A 20,042-nucleotide genomic window follows, 5' to 3' on the forward strand; every position below is an offset into this window, starting at 1 on the left:
GAATAAAACTCGATGTGAGCCAGGATTCGGACAGCAGAACTTTGCATGAATGAGGATGGGAGATAGGAAGCTAGCCAGGAGAGCATTGTAACTATTATAAAGCAGTGAACTATGAACTATTTGAGGCACTAGACAATAGCTGAATTTTAAAAAACCTTTTTTAGTAATTGACCATTTCATATTAGAATGCTTAAATGGATTCCAGAGGAATACTGTGCTTCACAACAGTATGATGCATTGAATTGAAACCTGCATTCTCACTTGTTTACTTTGTTCTTTCATAAATTCTTCAGAATTGCAAGTGGAACAGACATGCAAGGATGATAGTGCTGCAACTTTCCAACAGTCCCTGCCAGACCTCACCCCTGATGAGCCCTCGGAAGCGCTGACCTTCCCGACTTCTGGAAAAGAGGAGTCGGACAGCCCAAGCAAAGATCTGAGTAGGAAGCTTGATGAGCTGACCACAGCTGAGCTCCAAGAAGTGCCCTCCACACCACCACCTGAGCAGGTGCCAACGCCACCAGCTGAGGATGTGGCAGATGCAGCTAGCGATGAGTCTCCCAGCAAGTCACCTTCGAAGAAGAAGAAAAAATTCCGCACTCCCTCCTTCCTGAAGAAGAATAAGAAGAAAAGTGAATCCTAAAAAATACCTAGTTTTTTACCTGGGAAGGCAGGATGCCCTCATTTTGCAGATCGATTCTAATTCATTTCTAGAATGTACAAGGTTGTATCGTTTAGTGTTATGTCTTATTAAAAACATCCATGTAATGGAATGCAAAGAAACGTCTAGTATAGCTTGATTGATATGGAAAGTAACAGGACATTTTTTGACATAAAACAAAAAAAAGGTGCTAATCCTTTCAGTGCAGTAGGTGCAACCCGCTAAGTGTTTAATTGCAGCATGGTTTGCCACTTTGGGGTGAGGTAGAAGAATAATGAACCAGAGGAAGCCTTTTTTAATAAGATTATATTGTAATGATGAATTAATTGCTTTGTTGACGTAATATGCAGATATTGTAGTAATGACATACATTTTACTACAGGTGAGATATCCTGCTTGTGACTGTTAAATGCCAGCCATCTGCAATGCTGCCTAAATGGTGTGGGGATGTGTTTTAAGGGAAGGTTATTACATGTGACTTGTAAACTGGCACAGATCATGAGTTGCTTACTTTATAAATGAATGCTCTAGGTAAATTGCTGAATCGTGACTATCATCATTTCAGTTTAAGGCAAATTTCTCTCCTTGTTTTGTCTGTGCACAATTTTTAAAGCAATTGTTGACTGCAGCCCATTGGTAAACTTGGTACGGTATCTGTCAACAATGCTGGGTTCTATCCTGAGAATATTTGCACAATGAGTTTCCACATTTTGGATATTTCTCAGAGCAAGGTCTTTGGCATGACCAATCTTTATTGCTTTATGTTCAGGAGCTTAACATGAATTGGTTGGGCAGATCTGGTGACACACTTATTCATTTTTGTTTGCTATACCAGTCCAAGTACATTGTGTGGTTGTTTGTAAGGGAAAGAAAAAAAGATACACAACATACTCTTCTATTAGTAAAATACAGGTTAGATAAAGATGATGGTAAAGTTGTGCTTAAATGCTGGAATTGTATGTAAAACAAAATTTAGACTTGCATTTCTGTAGTATTCTATTGTATCTCTAGAGAAAACGCTCCAATTATTTTGAAGTGCAGTGATTGTTTATGTAGGTATATGTGGCATTTAAAGGATGTTTCGTTTAGTCAGAAATTCTGTGTAATGGCCAACATGTTGTGTCCCTTTTTTTAATGTATTACTTTAAAATATAACAGATTCAGCAACAGTTACTATGTTTCCTAGAATTGACATAAATAAGAAATTGGATAGAAAGGAGGGGGTCAATCTTTGCCCTGTGCCAAGGCCCTCCACTGTTACTAATGGAGGAAAAGAAATTCATAAATCCTACAATGTGAACAATACAAATAAAGCCACTTGAGGCCTGTTGTTAAAAATGGCAACAACCAAGACTATTTAGGATATGCCATGTATGTGCTGCCTGACACATCCTATCTTCACTAAACAGGGAGTAGAACAACCTCTGTTGAATGTCCTTAATTCATGGTTGTGATACTGATATGAAAATGTCACAGTTCCACATAATTAAAACATATGGTTTATTTCTAACAACTAATGTTCTGATCAACTGAATTTGTCAGATAAATATGAAGAAAATTGCTTTTAAAACTTCTGAACAGATTGATGGAAACCTACAAAACCCACTAGGGGAGGTATTGGTGCAAATAAATTGCATCATTTGGTGCCAACTCCCTACTCCCTTTACACAAACTTCAGGTAGCACCACCTATAGCTTCTGGCTGAAATTCCTCCATTCCCATTGGGGAAGCCTTGGTTTGGGTATCTGTAACTTTTATGCTGGAGACTTAACATGGTTGCTATGTTGAAACCCAGCTGCTGACTTCCCCTTTCGAAGCAGGTCTGCTGGTGGGTTGAGGCAGGGCCATAGTGGAAGTGGCAGCAAAACAAAAAGCAAGGAGTATATTTTGCAAATAAGATATGTAATGAGGACTGCATGGCATCGCTGGCTTTCCGCTTGTATTTTACCCTTGTATGACTTCTGTACACTCAGCAATTTTAAGCTCATTTTTGTTAAAGTTAGACTTGTCAGACTTGAATATTAACCATATGCCACTTCTAATTATTCCAATTTTGATTCTTGTTTCAGTTCTTAATCACTCCACTTATATGAAAGATTTGTAAACTCTGATTTTTATTCTCTTTCCAATTCTTGTATCACTACATGAAGTATAAGAATTTATTACTTTTGAAGAAATTTATTAATTTTGTTTTTAAGTTTCATTGTAACATTTGCGTTTCATCTATAAATAAAATTCTTTCTTTAAACTTTAAAGTGTAATCCTGTTTCCTTTCATTGAGGCAGGGACGTTATTAAAGGCAGTCTCCTTTATTACTCTTTATTGAACAACCATCCTGCTCTAAAAGCAAGCAGTGCTGCTGTGAAATAGTTACCATAAAGTGAGAGAGGAAACCGATCTTCTAGGATTTAATCCTCTACTGGATAGGAGGATTAAAAAAAACAAAACCTGAAATTAAAGATAGAAACTGAAATTGCACAAGCCTGAGTTGTGTGTGTGTGTGTGTGTGTGTGTGTGTGTGTTGCTGGAAAAGTACAGCAGGTCAGGCAGCATCTGAGGAGCAGGAAAATCAATGTTTCGGGCCAGAGCCCTTCTTCAGAAATGAGGCTGGGAGCCTCAGGAATGGAAAGATCAATGGGAGGGGTGGGGCTGGGGTGAAGATAGCTGAGTATGCAATAGGTGGATGGAGGTGATAGGTTGGAGAGGAGGATGGAGTGGATAGGTGGGAAGGAAGCTTGACAGGTCATGAGGGCAGTGGGAGCTGGAAGGTTGGAACTGGGGTAAGATGGGAGGAGGGAAAATGAGGAAACTGGTGATGTCCACATTGATGCCCTGGGGTTGAAGGGTTCCGAGGCAGAAGATAAGGTGTTCTTCCTCTAGGCATCGGCTGGTGAGGGAGTGGCAATAGAGATGGCCCAGGACTTGCATGCCCTCAGTAGAGTGGGAGGGGGAGTTGAAATGTTCAGCCACGGGGCAGTGGGGTTGGTTGGTGTGAGTGTCCCAGAGATGTTTTTTAAAACGCTTTGCAAGAAGGTGTCCAGTCTCTGCATCGGGGCAACAGATCAACGGATACAATAAATGGTGTGTGGAAGTGCAGGTGGAACTTTGGATGTGGAAGGTTGCCCTAGTCTCCAAAAGAGAAAGACACACCAGAGTGTTTTCAGAGCATATCCCCAGCAGGAGGGACCTACCTTTTTATCAGTATTGTAGTGTACCTCCACCACACAGACTACAGTAACTTAAGATGGTGAGTCACCATGTTCAAGAGGGATTAAGCTATAGGCAAGGCCACATGTCATGAACGAAAATGGGAAAATGCAAAAGTTGGCAATGAGCTAGCAATACACTAGTTAAAGCATGGTATTGATATGGGCTAAAACAAACGGAAACTAATTGTGGGGGTGTGGATGGAAAATGAGTTCATATCAGACATGAATGTGGACTGGAGGACACAACAAGGCACGTGAGTTAAAATGAGGGCACAAAACTAGTAGAGTCATAGTCACAGAGATGTACAGCATGGAAACAGACCCTTCGGTCAAACCCGTCCATGCCGACCAGATATCCCAACCCAATCTAGTCCCACCTGCCAGAACCCGGCACATATCCCTCCAAACCCTTCCTGTTCATATTCCCATCCAGAACAGGGAAAATTGCAATAGAAGGCTAGATGACGAAGCAGATCAAGGGATGACCAAAAGACAAGTTTAGGACTGAGAAGAAGTCCATTCTTCATGATGGAAATAACTCTAGATATGAAAGTGGAGCCAATAACCTGGAATAATGTAATAAGCTACTTGCTGCAATTGGCAGGAATAAGTTCTTGTAAGAATGAGTTCGGATAGATGACTCTAGTTTTCTTATGAAGACATTTGACTTGTGATAGACAAATACAATAAGTAAATTTATAAATTGGTGTACAAAACAATGCAACTACAGTATTTCAGTTTGATATCAAAATACAGCAATAGACAGCCACAATATACATGTACATTCAACATTTTAGTTATAAGATGAAGTGACAAATTTTATATAGGCAGTTGGTTTCAAGTTAATATATATTACACATTTCACTTTGAAACCTGTAATTTCAATGTGGTTGGAGCTTTCTGATAACACTGCAATAATCGTAATTCAAAACAGTTGTTGCATGAGGCTATGTTGTCAAATCACTGAGTCTTTGGTATTGATTACATGATCAGCTAACAAATTTAAAAAGCAGATAAAATATTGCAGATGCTGGAATACTCAGCTGTCTGTATGGTGTATTTGGGAAGAAACTGAATCAGGCATTTATATCAAGCTAAGGAAGGAATGTTAGATGGGGTGACTGAAAGCTTTGTACGAAAGGTATTGGAAGAGGTAGCTGGGCAGAAGTTGAGAGAGAATTTGAGCTTAAATCTTAGCTGAAGGCATAATTTGTCAATTTTGGGATGAGAAAAGATGGTGCAGCAGTCCCTCAGTAATATTTTAGTATGAGGCCTAAAAAGGCACATATGCAATTGCTTAGGTAGTGAAGGTTCAAATAGCTGAAACTTTGCTGACCTTAATCCCATGTCCATTCCTCTTGTCAATTACAGCAATGACATTCAACTTTGGAATGGTAGCCCAGTTTGACAGTATTTTTACAAAATGAGATACAATTTACAAAATCAGTGTTTCTCATGTTCACATGAGATTTTTAATTCCTTCAAAGGAGTTCAGTAATTTGGTAAATGTATCGCTCCCAATTCTATCTCTGGTAAATTCCTTTCCTCGTCATCTGCCTGTTTTAGTTTTTCAACTATTCATACTAAATACTAATATCCTGTATTATTTTGGATTCAGTATTGATTAGTATCACTGAATCTTAATGCCATTGAATAGAAAACATTGAGGTATAACATAATTATATGGATCTTGCTACTTGAATAGCAACTTGCCTCAGACTGTACTCTGTGTCTCTGAAACCAATGTTGAAAATGGTATGCTGTCTGTCCATACCTAGTTGCAAATTGGTTCAGGTAGATCCAAGCTCCTCTCTAATAGGATATTATAGGCAGCATCCACGGCTAAAAATAAACAATGAACCTGGAACTGAAGCACCAGTTCTGTGAATGCTGAAATAAAATGGGAAATGCAGGAAACATAACAGATCAAGTAGCATCAATGGTGAGAAAAATGTGTTGCCATTTTAGTTTGATCTTGTATTGGGAGTAGAGTTGGAGGATGCATTACCTAATCTTCCAAATTATAGTTTATAACCGTGATAAAGCTGAAGCTCCATTAAAGCACTGAAATGATAGCAGAGTCCCACCCAAGGAGCAAAGTATAACTGACACACCTGTGGCTCTGAGGAAGGGAAATATTAACAACCTTTGACCATGAGAGTTTAACAATGATAACAACAAGTCACTTACTGTGGAACCATTCACTATATTCTCAATGTTACCATTGTCCTCCTTTGTTAAAACATTTTTCCTGATATTCAGTTGCTTGATACTTCCATTGAAGCAAGTATACAGTATTACATACTTTAGGATTTCTTTAAAGACTGCTGTTGTTCCAAGTGTGAATCCAGTGTAGTTCTCACTAAGGTTTACATGGCCAGTTCATTCCTTTTGGTCTTCATTCTGATTTCTTCACTTTGGGAATTGTAAGAAGTGCAAGTGGGATCAAGAAGGTGAAACTGGTGACAGTGAAACACACCTCTGCCCCTGCCAGCCAGTAAACTGCAGGAAAAACAGAAGAATCTTTAATTTCTTCACTACCTTTGCTTCCCATTAGCTGCAACACAAACATCACACCTGCAACAGGTCTCATTTGAGCAGGAAGATTGCAAACTTGCAATGTATCAATTGCAATTCCACTCCTGCCTTTGTAAAATGTAAGCATAATAAATGCTACTCTCAAGTGAACTTACACTCTTCCTTGTTTTCATATCCATTCATAACCTCACACTGCACAAAACTGGTGCTCCTCCAAATCTGACTGCTTTGTATATCATTGATTTTAGAATCATAGAATCCCTACTATGTGGAAAGAGGCCATTCGGCCCATCGCGTCAGCGCCGACCCTGAAAAGAGCATCCCACCCAGAACCAGGCCTGATCCCCATAACCCTGCATTTACCAATGGCTAATCCATCTAGCCTGCACATCCCTGGACGCTTCGGACAATTTAACATAGCCAATCCCACCAGCTGGTCTATGGCAGGAAACCAGTGCACCCAACAGAAATTCACATAGACACAGGAGAAGGTGCAAACCGGAGGCTGGAATCAAACCTGGCGCTGACAGTCACCATGCTACCCTGGACTAGTTTTACTTGTTACATTTCAGCAATCTTGATCCTAGCTCTGGAATTTCCTCAATTTCCTAAACTACTCCTGTGTATCTCCTCGTTGCTGTTTTTCTCTGGATATCATAATTGATTATTTGAGAAAACAACCAAAAAAAACTGCAGATGCTAGAAATCAAAAACAAAAATGGAAATTGCTGGAAAGAAGTTAGCAAGTCTGCCAGCATCTAGGGAGAGAAATCACACTCAATTTTTTGGGTCTAGTGGCTATTCTGAAGAAGGGTTACTAGACCCAAGAAGTTAAGATTGATTATTTGAGATTTGCTAAGCTACAATTTCTGCCATAATTTTGCTATGGGACAGGAACAAAGGGCAGGCTGTATTTTAGGACAATTTACTACATTAAAGGTCCTACATAAATCTAAATAGTAGCCATTGCAATTCCTCCTGACTTCCTTCAAAGTACAATGGGGCAGGTTCTCTTGGCTTAAATTTGTTCTCTTTGTACAATATTGAAGTTTGCATTAAAAACTAAAAAGTCCTTTGGTCAGTCGACAGCTCAATGCGAGCATATTCATTCATTTAACTAATGGATTTTAGTTTAACCTCAAGCAAGGAAGTAAAATCATTTAAACAACAATACAGTGTTTGTATCTATCCCTAAAAGTAACTGTCACTATAATAATATTAGTCTATTATAAAAAAAAGTCATGTTAATTACACAGAATACATTGGAACAGTTCTGGTTTTATTAACACTTTTAATTGCCATCCCAATTCTCTTCAGCTGTCTAAACCCTATGCTTTAGAATTCCCCAACTTTTCTTCTCCTCTCCTTCACCACTGACACATAATGGCAGAAATATATACTATGCGTAACCATCTGCAGTACTATGGTTTTATGTGGTTCAGGTTGAAGCATCCGAGACATTTCACCACAGCAAAAAATATTTTATAAATAAGTGGTATATGTTCAAAGCAATATGTACCTTTACTACAGACTGGAGCATATATTTCATCTGCTTTTTGAAATCCAAATTTGGACTCCCAACATTCATAATATATGCAGCCAGCAAATTTTACCCCAGTTTTTTTTTAACTTTAATTTATATTTTACAAGTACAAAACAATGCCATTCGAAACAGTACAAAAAAACTCAAATAATAAGAGAAAATCCCAACCCGCCCTCATGTACAAATGTGTCAACATATAAACAGGGTAGAGGGGGTGCCTCACTGAGACCCAATCTCCTTCCTTTCCTTATGCCATCCCTGCTCAGCCCTTTCCCCAAGGCCCAACCCAAATAAAGTGCCTCTCCCACCCTACCCTTTGCAGATCACTTCAGAAAACCTTGGGTCTTCTGTGATCTCAGGACTCCCAGCATGCTCTTCCTACAGTAGCCTTCTCTGTGGCATTACAGTCTGCAGGAGCCACCACCTCTCCCTGATCTCCAGCTGCTTGAAAAGACCTTGATTGCCTGAGCCAAGATTCCACCTAGTCATGCTGGAAACATGGTAGTTAACGTTCACACCGCAAACTCTCTCAAACAGCAATGCTGTTTTATTTTGACCCTTTACATTTATTTATAGGTTATTGCCCATCCCTAATTGCCCTGGAGAAAGTGATAGTGAGCTGCCTTCTTAAACTGCGCAGACTCTGTGCTGTAGGGACAGCCACGGTGCCATTAGGGAGAGAATGCCACAATTCTGACTCAGTGACAGTGAAGTATTAGTGATATATTTCTTAGTGAGTGGCTTGGAGGGAATTCGCAATTTTTAGTGTTCCCATGTATCTGCTGCTGTTGTCCTTCTAGACTGGAAGTGGTCACGGGTTTGGAAGGTGCTGCTGAAGGATTCCATCTGTTGGTCAATCTGTATATGATGAAGACTTGTACTTATTGGAGGCAATTTTCTCTATATCAAAGCAGTGACAGTCACAGAGGACAGTTTTTAGCAATTCTGAAATTACAGAAGTCATTTTTATGTTTCGTTTTTTCATATTTAGTAGATGCTGCACCGTTAAAAACCTCCAGGCTGTGTCTTTTCCTCTCTACCTCCAGACAAAGGTCACAGGAGAGGGTTGTGGGGGTGTAGTGATACTGAAGGCTCTGGAGGAATTTGTAATGTTCACCTTATATTTATTATTCAACCTCACGTGTGGCTCAGTTACATTATTGTATGAGAAGAGTGGTTGGCAAGTGAATGCTAGTTGGTAGAGGTGTTTCTGACATGCTTATCTTTGGCCATAAAGTGCTTTGGGATAGCCAAAGATGATCAAAAGGGTGATTAAAATGGAAGATTTTCTCTTGTTCTTCCATAGAGACATAGAAAATAGGAGCAGGAGTAGGCCATTCAGCCCTTCAAATCTGTTCCACCATTCATTATGATCAGAATTGATCATCCTGCACAGTGGCCTGGTTCCATTTTCTCTGCATACCTTTAATCATTTTAGCCCAAGGGCTCCTAATTTCTTGAAAACATTCAATATTTTGGCCTCAACCACTTTCTGTGGCAACAAGTGCAGAGGTGAGCTGCCTTCTTGACCTAAATGGTACACCTACAACACTGCCAGGGAGAGAGTGGCTCAGCTGCTGACTCTCTGAACTCACCAGAGGCATTTTTCCAAAGTTATGCCTCTGGTGAAGGGGGAGACCTCACATGATGAGGAAATCTGGTCAGAAAACATGGCCTGAATTAACATCCTGGGAATTCAAATTGGAAAATTACCCGGGGGGGGGGGGGGTCATCAAGGAAGATCAAATTTCATTCCTGAAGAAGGGCTTATGCCCGAAACGTCGATTCTCCTGCTCCTTGGATGCTGTCTGACCTCCTGCGCTTTTCCAGCAACACATTTTCAGCTCATAGCTAGCAGAATGGAAGATAATTGTGGTTGTTGGAGGTGACTCTGAGGAACTCCATTTGGTTAAGTCCTGGGCCCAATCATCTTCAGCTACTTGATCAATAACCTTTCATGGTAAGGTCAGAAGCGGGGATGTTTGCTGATGATTACACAATGTTCAGCAACATTCCCAACTCCTCAGACACTGAACCAGCTTGTGTCCATATACAGCAAGACCATGCTTGGGTTGATCTATCTAAGTAACATTTGTACCACTCAAGTTCCAGGCAATGACTTTCTCCAACAAGAGAGAATCTAACTATTGTACTTTAATGATCAATGACATTACCATCAGTGAATGTCCACTATCAACATCCTTGATGTTACTATAATACATAGCGTAGATACAGGAGCAGATACAAGGCACGATGGAATAGTGTCCACTAGCCAGGATGTGTGCGGTTTCAACAACACTGTGACTTAACTGCATCCAGGACAAAGCAGCCCTCATAATTCTCACCATATCCAAAAACATTTATTCCATCAGTGATGCTCAGTAGCAGCAGTATGTACTATTTACAAGTTGCATTGCATTAGTTCACCAAGACACCTTCATAAGTCCCTTCCAAACACACTACCTCTACCGCCTAGAAGGACAAGGGAGCAGAAGCATGGGACCACCAGTAGCTCCAAATTCCCCTCAAAGCCACATATATTGCTGTTTCTTCATTGTTGGTGAGACAAAATCCTGAAACTCCTTCAAACAACACCGTGGATCTGTCCATTTTCCATGGATTGCAGCAGTTCAAGAAGTCAGCTCACCCCCACCTTGCCGAGAGCAGTTAAGGATGTGCAACACACGCTGGCCCTGCTATCAACACACTAACATTCCTCACATAATAAAATAAAATTTCTCACCGGTAGCTGCCACGACTGGTCCCAAAGCTCGAGCCAAAGCACCCAGACTGCGAAGAATTCCCATCACAGTGCCTTTTTGATTAGCTGCACCTAAGTTGGAAACAAAGTCCTCACTTTATTGCAATCTTGTTTTCTTTTCCTTGTCCACAGCCTACTTCCTCTAAAATTATATCAGTGACTTACTGAGTGGAGTGAAGGGATGGTAAAATTGCAGATGACACAGATATAGGTGGGAGAGTAGTGAAGGTGACCTAACAAGGATGAAGACCAAGATAGATAGGTTGTGTAAGTATGCAAAACTCTGGAGATAGAGTATAGGAAAATGTGAAGTCATTCACTTCGTCAGAAAATTTTTTTTTTAAATATTTAAATGGTGAGATACTATTTTTCCAAGGTACAGAGAGATCTGGGTGTTCTAGTGCATGCGTCACAAAAAGTTAGTATATAGGAACAACAAATATTAAGAAACTCATGCTTTTCTCTATAATGAGAGAGATTGAACATAAAAGTAAAGATATTCTGATGTAGCTTCGGCTTCCTTTTTAGGGGAAGGATGTAAATGTGTTGAAAGTGCTTCAGAGGAGGTTTTCTCAATTGATACTTGGAATGAATGAGTCGTTTTACAAGGCAAAGTTGGACAGGCTTGGCTTTGTTTTCACTAGACTTTTAGAAGAGGGAGAAGTGATGTGAAGTTTATAAGATCCTGAATGGTTTTGACAATGATGCTTTCTCCTGTGAGCAAGTACCAAAACAAGGAGGCATTGTTTCAAAATTAGAGGTCACCCTTTCAAGACAGAGATGAGGGGATGTTTTCTCTGACGGTAATGCCACTTTGGAATTCTCTGCCTCAGAAGCTGGTGGATGTGAGGTCATTGAATATTTTTAAAGCATATAAATAGATTCCTGTCCTGCAAGAGAATCAAAGGTTGTTAGGGATAGATGGGAATGTGAAATTTAGAACACAAACAGATCAGCCATGATCTTCTTGAACAATGCAGCAGGCCAAATGGCCTATTTCTATTCCTAATTTATATGTTCATATAGTATTGATTTCTTCTTAACTATTAGCATCAACTTAACTGGTAGCTAAACTGGAAACAACTTGAATTGGCTGGTCATCAGCATAAAAATTGAAGCATTAGGTGGCCACCTGGCTCCTAAATAAGGTTCACATGTACTTTGCCATACTCCCCATCGCTAAATCCCCTTAAACTCTAAAATCAACACAACAGCTTAAAGCCATAAAATTCCAAACACATACTATTTCAGTGAAGAATATCTTTTGTATCCCATTCTTAAACAGCCAACTCCACAGCCTGAGATTACAATCCCTAAGTTCTAGATTTTCAAGTCACGGGAAATAACATGCTGTTCCTGGAACGGGGTTTCGCCAACATTACACGTTAAAATTACATAAAATTGAGAGAGCCCTTTCTCGACAGAGATTGCTCGTGATATTTTTCAATTTTAGGAGGAAATAGGGAAGATGGTACCAAGGCAAAATTGTTAAATATTTTTTATAAACCATAAATATTAGGGCATATGGGTGAAGGCAGCTAAGCAGTATCAGAACACACCTCAGATAGAGAGTAGAGAGTGTGGTACTGGAAAAGCACAGCGTATCAGGCAGCATCCGAGGAGCAGGAAAATCGACGTTTCAGGCATAAGCCTTTCATCAGAAATTAGGCATGTGGGCCGGGTTGAGGGGGAAGGTAGCTGAGAATGCGATAGGTAGATGAAGGTGAAGGAGAAGGTGATAGGTCGAAGAGAGGGGTGGAGTAGATAGATGGGAAAGGTGATAGACAGGTCAGGAGCCAATGCCAAGTTGGAGACTTGTGACTGGGATAATGTGGGAGGAGGGGAAATGAGGAAACTGTTGAAATCCACATTTATCCCGTGTGGTTGCAGGATTCCAAAGTGGAATATGAGGCATTCCTCTTCCAGGCATCGGATGGTAACAGTTTGGCAGTGGAGGAGGCCCAGGACCTGCACGTCTTTGATGGAGTGGGAGGGGAGTTGAAGTATTCAGCCACGGAGTGGTTGGGTTTCCATTCCCACGTGGTTGACGATGCCCTCCAGCGTATCTCCTCCACTTCCCGCACCACTGCCCTTGAACTCAACCCCTCCGAATGCAACAAGGACAAATACCCCTGGTCCTCACCTTCCACCCCACGTACATCGCATCATCCTCCACCACTTCCGCCACCTAAAAATGGACCCTACCATCAGAGATATATTCCCTCTCCACCCCTATCAGTGTTCTGGAGAGACCATTCCCTCCACGACTCACTCATCAGGTCCACACCCCCCACCAGCCCACACCCCACTCCTAACACCTTCCCCCTGCCACCGCAGGAAGCGCAAAACCTGGGCCCTCACCTCCATCCAAGGCCCGAAGGGATCCTTCCACGTCTGTCAGAAATTGACCTGCACCTCTTCCAATGTCATCTACTGTATCCGTTGCACCCAGTGTGGTCTCCTCTACATCAGGGAGACAGGACGCCTTCTTGGGGATCATTTCAGAGAATATCTCTGGGACACCCACACCCACCAACCCCACCGCCCCATGGCTGAACACTTCAACTCCCCCTCCCACTCCATCAAGGACATGCAGGCCCAGGGTCTCCTCCGTCACCAAACCATTACCACCCGACGCCTGGAAGAGGAATGCCTCATCTTCCACCTTGGGACCCTGCAACCAAACGGGATCAATGTGGATTTCAACAGTTTCCTCATTTCCCCTCCCCCACATTATCCCAGTCACAAGAGTCCAACTCGGCACCGCCCTCCTGACCTGTCCATCACCTTTCCCTTCTATCCATTCAACCTCTCTCTCCGACCTATCACCTTCTCCCTCACCTTCATCTACTTACAGCATTCTCAGCTACCTTCCCCCGCAACCCCACTCCCCCCTTCCCATTTATCTCTGAACCTGCCGGTCCACAAGCCTCTTTCCTGATGAAGGCTTATGCCCAAACCATTGATTTTCCTGCTCCTTGGATGCTGCCTGACCTGCTGTGCTTTTCCAGCACCACACTCTCAACTCTTATGTCCAGCATCTGCAGTCCTCACTTTCTCCCACACTTCAGATATAGTCTCATTCAGCAGTAGAATAAGCATAGTAGCATAATGCTCATGTTACTGGATTAGTAATAGCTCTAAGTTAACCATCTGAGGATGTGAGTTCTAAATCCCACTTAATGGAATTCTAACTTATTAAACAAATGATAGTTGCTGAAACCCAGCTGGATCAGTAATAGCCTTTTTGGGAAGGGCGTTTTCAATTCTTGCCCTAATCTAACCTTTATGTGATTCTAAACACAGTACAATATGGTTGACTCTAAAAGGGTCCTATGAAATGTCTAGCAAGCCATTCAGAATCCCACTAACACTGCGGGACTGTTTTCACTAAATAGACTGCTCGGTGCTATCTTTAAGAGCAATTAGCAATGGTCAATAAATGTTGGCCTTGACCACGATGTCCACATTCCAGATTTGAATTTTTTGAAAAGGGTTAAGCCCTCCCTCTGTTCCTATAATAGTCGATATTCTAAGCAAGGTTTGCATGAAGCTCGAGTGCAGGTTGTCATAATTGTGGGTATGTTCACCAAGCTGAGAAGTTGATTTGCAGAGGTTTCGTCCCCACATCTGCATGTCAAATTCCCAGCTCAGCGAACATACCCACAACTACGACAATATTCTCAGCAGCACAGAAAAAAAAACTTTAAAACGGAACAATGTAAACATCAGTAACAAGAGAAAAAGCAATTGAATACGATAGACAGAAAGAAGGAAGTTTCAGAATTTATTTCTAAACTTTGGGACCATCCAGGGAGCAGCAAATGATTTTTCTGATCCTCCCCCATTCCTGTGGTTAAAGCACTGAAAAGTGGTGGAGTTTTGGTTGGATCGACAAAATGCAGCCTTTGTGCACACTTACCATATCCAGACACCAGAGCAGACAGGCAGGGAATGACAATCGCAGCAGCTGGAACAGAATAGGAAAATCACACCATGAATATCATTCTGAACAAAGGTTTGCTCTGTTCTTTCACCCTGCATTGAAGGTTCCTTCTACTCCTCACTGTACAAGCATCCTGACCACCACATAGAACATAGAACAGTATGGCACAGTCCAGGCCCTTCAGCCTACAATGTTGTGCTGAGCATTTATCCTCAGTGTTCTTGTTTTTGGAGACAGTGTACAGTCATGGCAGCGCAGGCGGTGGAATGTTCCTCCTGCAGGATGTTTGAGGTAGGGGTGACCACCGATACTCCTGCCGACTTCGTGTGCAGGAAATGCAGTCAGATCCTGATCCTCACCGAACGAGTTAGGGAACTGGAACTGGAGCTGGATGAGCTGAGGATTATTCAAGAGGCTGAGAGGGTGATCGATAGAAGCTACAGGGACATAGTTACGCCAGAGAACAGAGGTAGCTGGGTAACAGTTAGAGGTGGGAAGGGGAAGAAACAGGCAGTGCAGGGTTCCCCTGTGGTCGTTCCCCTAAAAAATAAGTATGCAGCTTTGGAAACTGTTGGGGGGGACAGCCTTGCAGGTGTAAGCTGCAGTGAAGGGGTCTGTGGCTCTGAGATTCAGAAGGGAAAGGGGGAGAAGAAGAGAGCGCTAGTTATAGGGGACTCTCTAGTTAGAGGGACGGACAGGCGGTTCTGTGGACATGGGCGAGACTCTCGGATGGTTTGTTGCCTCCCGGGTGCTAGGGTCCGAGACGTCTCGGACCGTGTCTTCAGAATCCTTAAGGGGGAGGGTGTGCAGCCAGAAGTCGTGGTACACATTGGCACCAACGACATAGGTAGGAAGAGGGGTGGGGAGGTCATTCAAGAGCTCAAGGAGTTAGGCTGGAAGCTAAAAGCTAGGACAGACAGAGTCGTCATCTCTGGGTTGTTGCCGGTGCCACGTGACAGAGAGGCAAAGAATAGGGAGAGAGTGCAGTTGAACACGTGGCTGCAAGGATGGTGTAGGAGGGAGGGCTTCAGATATTTGGACAATTGGACTGCATTCTGGGGAAGGTGGGACCTGTATAAACAGGACGGGTTGCACCTGAACCAGAAGGGCACCAATATCCTGGGGGGTAGGTTTGCTAGCACTCTTCGGGGGGGTTTAAACTAATTTGGCAGGGGGATGGGATCCGGACTTGTAGTCCAGCAAGTAAGCTAGCTGTGTGTCAGGATGTCCAAGACTGTAGGGAGGCTGTGGAGAAGGTAGCACTGACAGGGACTACTTACAGACACAGAGATGGGCTCAAGTGCGCATACTTCAATGCAAGGAGTATCAGAAATAAGGTGGGTGAACTTAAGGCATGGATCGGTACCTGGGACTACGATGTTGTAGCCATCACGGAAACATGGATAGATGAGGGACAGGAATGGCTGTTGGAGGTTCCTGGGTACAGATGTTTCAGTAAGATTAGGGAGGGTGGTAAAAAAGGAGGGGGGGTGGCATTGCTAATTAGAAATGGTATAACGGCTGCAGAAAGGAAGTTTGAGGGGGATCTGCCTCTGGAGGTAGTATGGGCTGAAGTCAGAAATAGGAAAGGTGCAGTCACCTTGTTGGGTGTTTATTATAGGCCCCCCAATAGCAGCAGAGATGTGGAGAAACAGATTGGGAAACAGATTTTGGAAAGGTGCAGAAGCCACAGGGTCGTAGTCATGGGCGACTTCAACTTCCCAAATATTGATTGGAAGCTCTTTAGATCAAGTAGATTGGATGGGGCGGTGTTTGTGCAGTGTGTCCAGGAAGCTTTTCTAACGCAGTATGTAGATTGTCCAACCAGAGGGGAGGCCATATTGGATTTGGTACTCGGTAACGAACTGGGACAAGTGGTGGGCTTGTTAGTGGGTGAACATTTTGGTGATGGCGACCACAATTCTGTGACTTTCACCTTGGTTATGGAGAGAGATAGGTGCGCACAACAAGGAAGTTTCTACAATTGGGGGAAGGGAAATTACGATGCTGTAAGACAGGATTTGAGGAGCATACGTTGGGAGCATAGGCTGTCAGGGAAGGATGTGGTGGAAATGTGGGACTTTTTCAAGGAGCAGATACGACGTGTCCTTGATATGTATGTACCGATCAGGCAGGAAAGAAATGGTCGTGTGAGGGAGCCTTGGTTGACGAGGGAGGTTGAATGTCTAGTAAAGAGGAAGAAGGAGGCTTACATAAGGTTGAGGAAACAAGGTTCAGACAGAGCAGTGGAGGGATACAGGATAGCCAGAAGGGACCTGAAGAAAGGGACTAGGAGAGCTAAGAGAGGGCATGAAAAATCCCTGGCGGATAGGATCAAGGATAACCCCAAGGCATTCTATGCGTATGTGAGAAACCTGAGAATGACGAGAACGAGGGTAGGTCCGATCAAGGACAGTGGTGGGAGACTGTGTATTGAGTCGGAAGAGATAGGAGAGGTCTTGAACAAGTACTTCTCTTCAGTATTTACGAACGAGAGGGACTGTATTGTTGAAGAGGAGAGTGTGAAACGGACTGATAAGCTAGAAGAGATATCTGTTAGGAAGGAAGATGTGTTGGACATTTTGAACAACTTGAGGATAGACAAGTCCCCCGGGCCTGACGGGATATATCCTAGGATTATGTGGGAAGCAAGAGAGGAAATTGCAGTACCGTTGGCAATGATCTTCTCGTCTTCACTGGCAACGGGGGTGGTACCAGGGGACTGGAGAGTAGCGAATGTTGTGCCCCTGTTCAAAAAAGGGAATAGGGATAACCCCGGGAATTACAGGCCAGTTAGTCTTACTTCTGTGGTAGGCAAAGTAATGGAAAGGGTACTGAGGGATAGGATTTACGAGTATCTGGAACGGCACTGCTTGATTAGGGACAGCCAGCACGGATTTGTGAAGGGTAGGTCTTGCCTTACAAGTCTTATTGAATTCTTCGAGGAGGTGACCAAGCATGTGGATGAGGGTAGAGCAGTGGATGTAGTGTACATGGATTTTAGTAAGGCATTTGATAAGGTTCCCCATGGTAGGCTTATGCGGAAAGTCAGGAGGCATGGGATAGAGGGAAATTTGGCCAATTGGATAGAAAACTGGCTAACCGGTCGAAGTCAGAGAGTGGTAGTAGATGGTAAATATTCAGCATGGAGTCCAGTTACAAGTGGAGTTCCGCAGGGATCAGTTCTGGGTCCTCTGCTGTTTGTAATTTTTATTAATGACTTAGATGAGGGAGTCGAAGGGTGGGTCAGTAAATTTGCAGATGATACAAAGATAGGTGGAGTTGTGGACAGTGAGGAGGGCTGTTGTCGGCTGCAGAGGGACTTAGATATGATGCAGAGCTGGGCTGAGGAGTGGCAGATGGAGTTCAACCCTGCCAAGTGTGAAGTTGTCCATTTTGGAAGAACAAATAAGAATGCGGAATACAGGGTTAATGGTAGGGTTCTTGGTCAGGTGGAGGAACAGAGGGATCTTGGGGTCTATGTACATAGATCTTTGAAGGTTGCCACTCAGGTGGATAGAGTTTGTAAGAAGGCCTATGGAGTATTATCGTTCATTAGCAGAGGGATTGAATTCAAGAGTCGTGAGGTGATGTTGCAGCTGTACAGGACTTTGGTTAGGCCACATTTGGAGTACTGTGTGCAGTTCTGGTCGCCTCACTTTAGGAAAGATGTGGAAGCTTTGGAGAGGGTGCAGAGAAGATTTACCAGGATGTTGCCTGGAATGGAGAGTAGGTCGTACGAGGATAGGTTGAGAGTTCTCGGCCTTTTCTCGTTGGAACGGCGAAGGATGAGGGGTGACTTGATAGAGGTTTATAAGATGATCAGAGGAATAGATAGAGTAGACAGTCAGAAACTTTTTCCCCGGGTACAACAGAGTGTTACAAGGGGACATAAATTTAAGGTGAAGGGTGGAAGGTATAGGGGAGATGTCAGGGGTGGGTTCTTCACCCAGAGAGTGGTGGGGGCATGGAATGCGCTGCCCGTGGGAGTGGTAGAGTCAGATTCATTGGCGACCTTTAAGCGGCATTTGGATAGGTACATGGATGGGTGCTTAATCTAGGATAGAAGTTCGGCACAACATCGTGGGCCGAAGGGCCTGTTCTGTGCTGTATTGTTCTATGTTCTATGTTCTATGATCTAAGATCAACCTAACCTACACATCCCTCAATTTACTGCCGTCCATGTAAATGTCCCTCATGTCTCTGACTCTGCTGGCAGTGCATTCCACACACACCCACCATTCTCAGCATGAAGAACCAACCTTTGACATCTCCCCTATACCTTCCTCCAATCACCTTAAAAATATGACCCCTCGTGACAGCCATTTCTACCCTGGGGAGAAGTCTCTGGCTATCTCCCTCTGCCTCTCATTACCTTGTACACCTCTATCAGGTCACCTCGCTTCCTTCTTCTCTCCAGTGTGAAAAGCCCGAGCTCACTCAACCTCTCTTCATAAGACAAGCTCTCCAATCCAGGCAACATCCTGGTAAATCTCCTCTGCATCCTCTCTAAAGCATCTACAACCTTCCTATAATGAGGTGACCAGACCTGGACACAATATTCCAAGCGTGGTCTAACCAGGGTTCTGTAGAGCTGCAGCAAAGCCTCGCGGCTCTTAAGCTCAATCCCCCTGTTAATGAAAGCCAAAACAGCATACACCTTCTTAACAACCCTATTACTTGGGTGTCAATTTTGAGGGAATCTATGTATGTGGACCCCAAGATCCTGCTGCTCCTCCACATCCACTGCCAAGAATCCTGTCTTTAACCCTGTATTCAGCACTCAAATTTGACCTTCCAAAATGAATCACTTCACGTTAGTCCAGGTTGGACTCCATCTGCCACTTTTCTACCCAGTTCCGCATCCTGTCAATGTCTTGTTGTAGCCTGCAACAGCCCTCGACACTATCTACAACACCACTGACCTTTGTGTCATCAGCAAATTTACTAACCCACCCTTCCACCTTTTCATCAAAGTAAATTATAAAAACTACAAAGAGCTGAGGCCCAAGAACAGATCCCTGTGGGACACCAACGATCACCGGCCTCCAGGCGGACTACTTTTCATCCACTGCCACTCACTGTCTTCTTTCGGCCAGTCAATTCTGTACCCAGACAAACAAACTTCCCTGTGTCCCAGACCTCCTAACTTTCTAAATGAACCTACCATGGTGAACATTATCAAATGCCCTACTTTGTGGGCGGCACGGTGGCACAGCAGTTAGCACTGCTGCCTCACAACGCCAGAGACCCGGGTTCAATTCCCACCTCAGGCGACTGACTGTGTGGAGTTTGCACGTTCTCCCCGTGTCTGCGTGGGTTTGCTCCAGGTGCTCCGGTTTCCTCCCACAGTCCAAAGATGTGCAGGTCAGGTGAATTGGCCA

General features: G+C 43.3%; 2 protein-coding genes across 13 annotated transcripts in view; one reads left to right on the forward strand and one right to left on the reverse strand.

The window, feature by feature from the left end:
• Positions 1–2,916, forward strand: part of add1 (adducin 1 (alpha)) — a 189,815-nt gene extending 186,899 nt beyond the window's left edge. For 9 of the 11 annotated variants that reach the window (XM_072594181.1, XM_072594218.1, XM_072594198.1 and 6 more), the window contains one exon: positions 294–2,916. In XM_072594181.1, coding sequence (XP_072450282.1) covers positions 294–643 — 350 coding nt within the window. In that variant the 3' untranslated portion in view covers positions 644–2,916. The remainder of the gene's footprint in view (positions 1–293) is intronic. The other 2 variants (XM_072594254.1, XM_072594264.1) reach the window with 1 other exon arrangement.
• A 1,628-nt stretch (positions 2,917–4,544) lies between these two features.
• Positions 4,545–20,042, reverse strand: part of mfsd10 (major facilitator superfamily domain containing 10) — a 60,218-nt gene continuing 44,720 nt past the window's right edge. For both annotated transcript variants that reach the window (XM_072594275.1, XM_072594284.1), the window contains exons 11-13: positions 14,635–14,682; positions 10,695–10,784; positions 4,545–6,372 (exon numbers count right to left, since the gene is read on the reverse strand). In XM_072594275.1, the coding sequence (XP_072450376.1) occupies positions 6,269–6,372; positions 10,695–10,784; positions 14,635–14,682 (242 nt within the window). In that variant the 3' untranslated portion in view covers positions 4,545–6,268. The remainder of the gene's footprint in view (positions 6,373–10,694; positions 10,785–14,634; positions 14,683–20,042) is intronic.

The sequence above is a fragment of the Chiloscyllium punctatum genome, chromosome 2, assembly GCF_047496795.1.
Source record: "Chiloscyllium punctatum isolate Juve2018m chromosome 2, sChiPun1.3, whole genome shotgun sequence".
Lineage (NCBI taxonomy): Eukaryota > Metazoa > Chordata > Chondrichthyes > Orectolobiformes > Hemiscylliidae > Chiloscyllium > Chiloscyllium punctatum.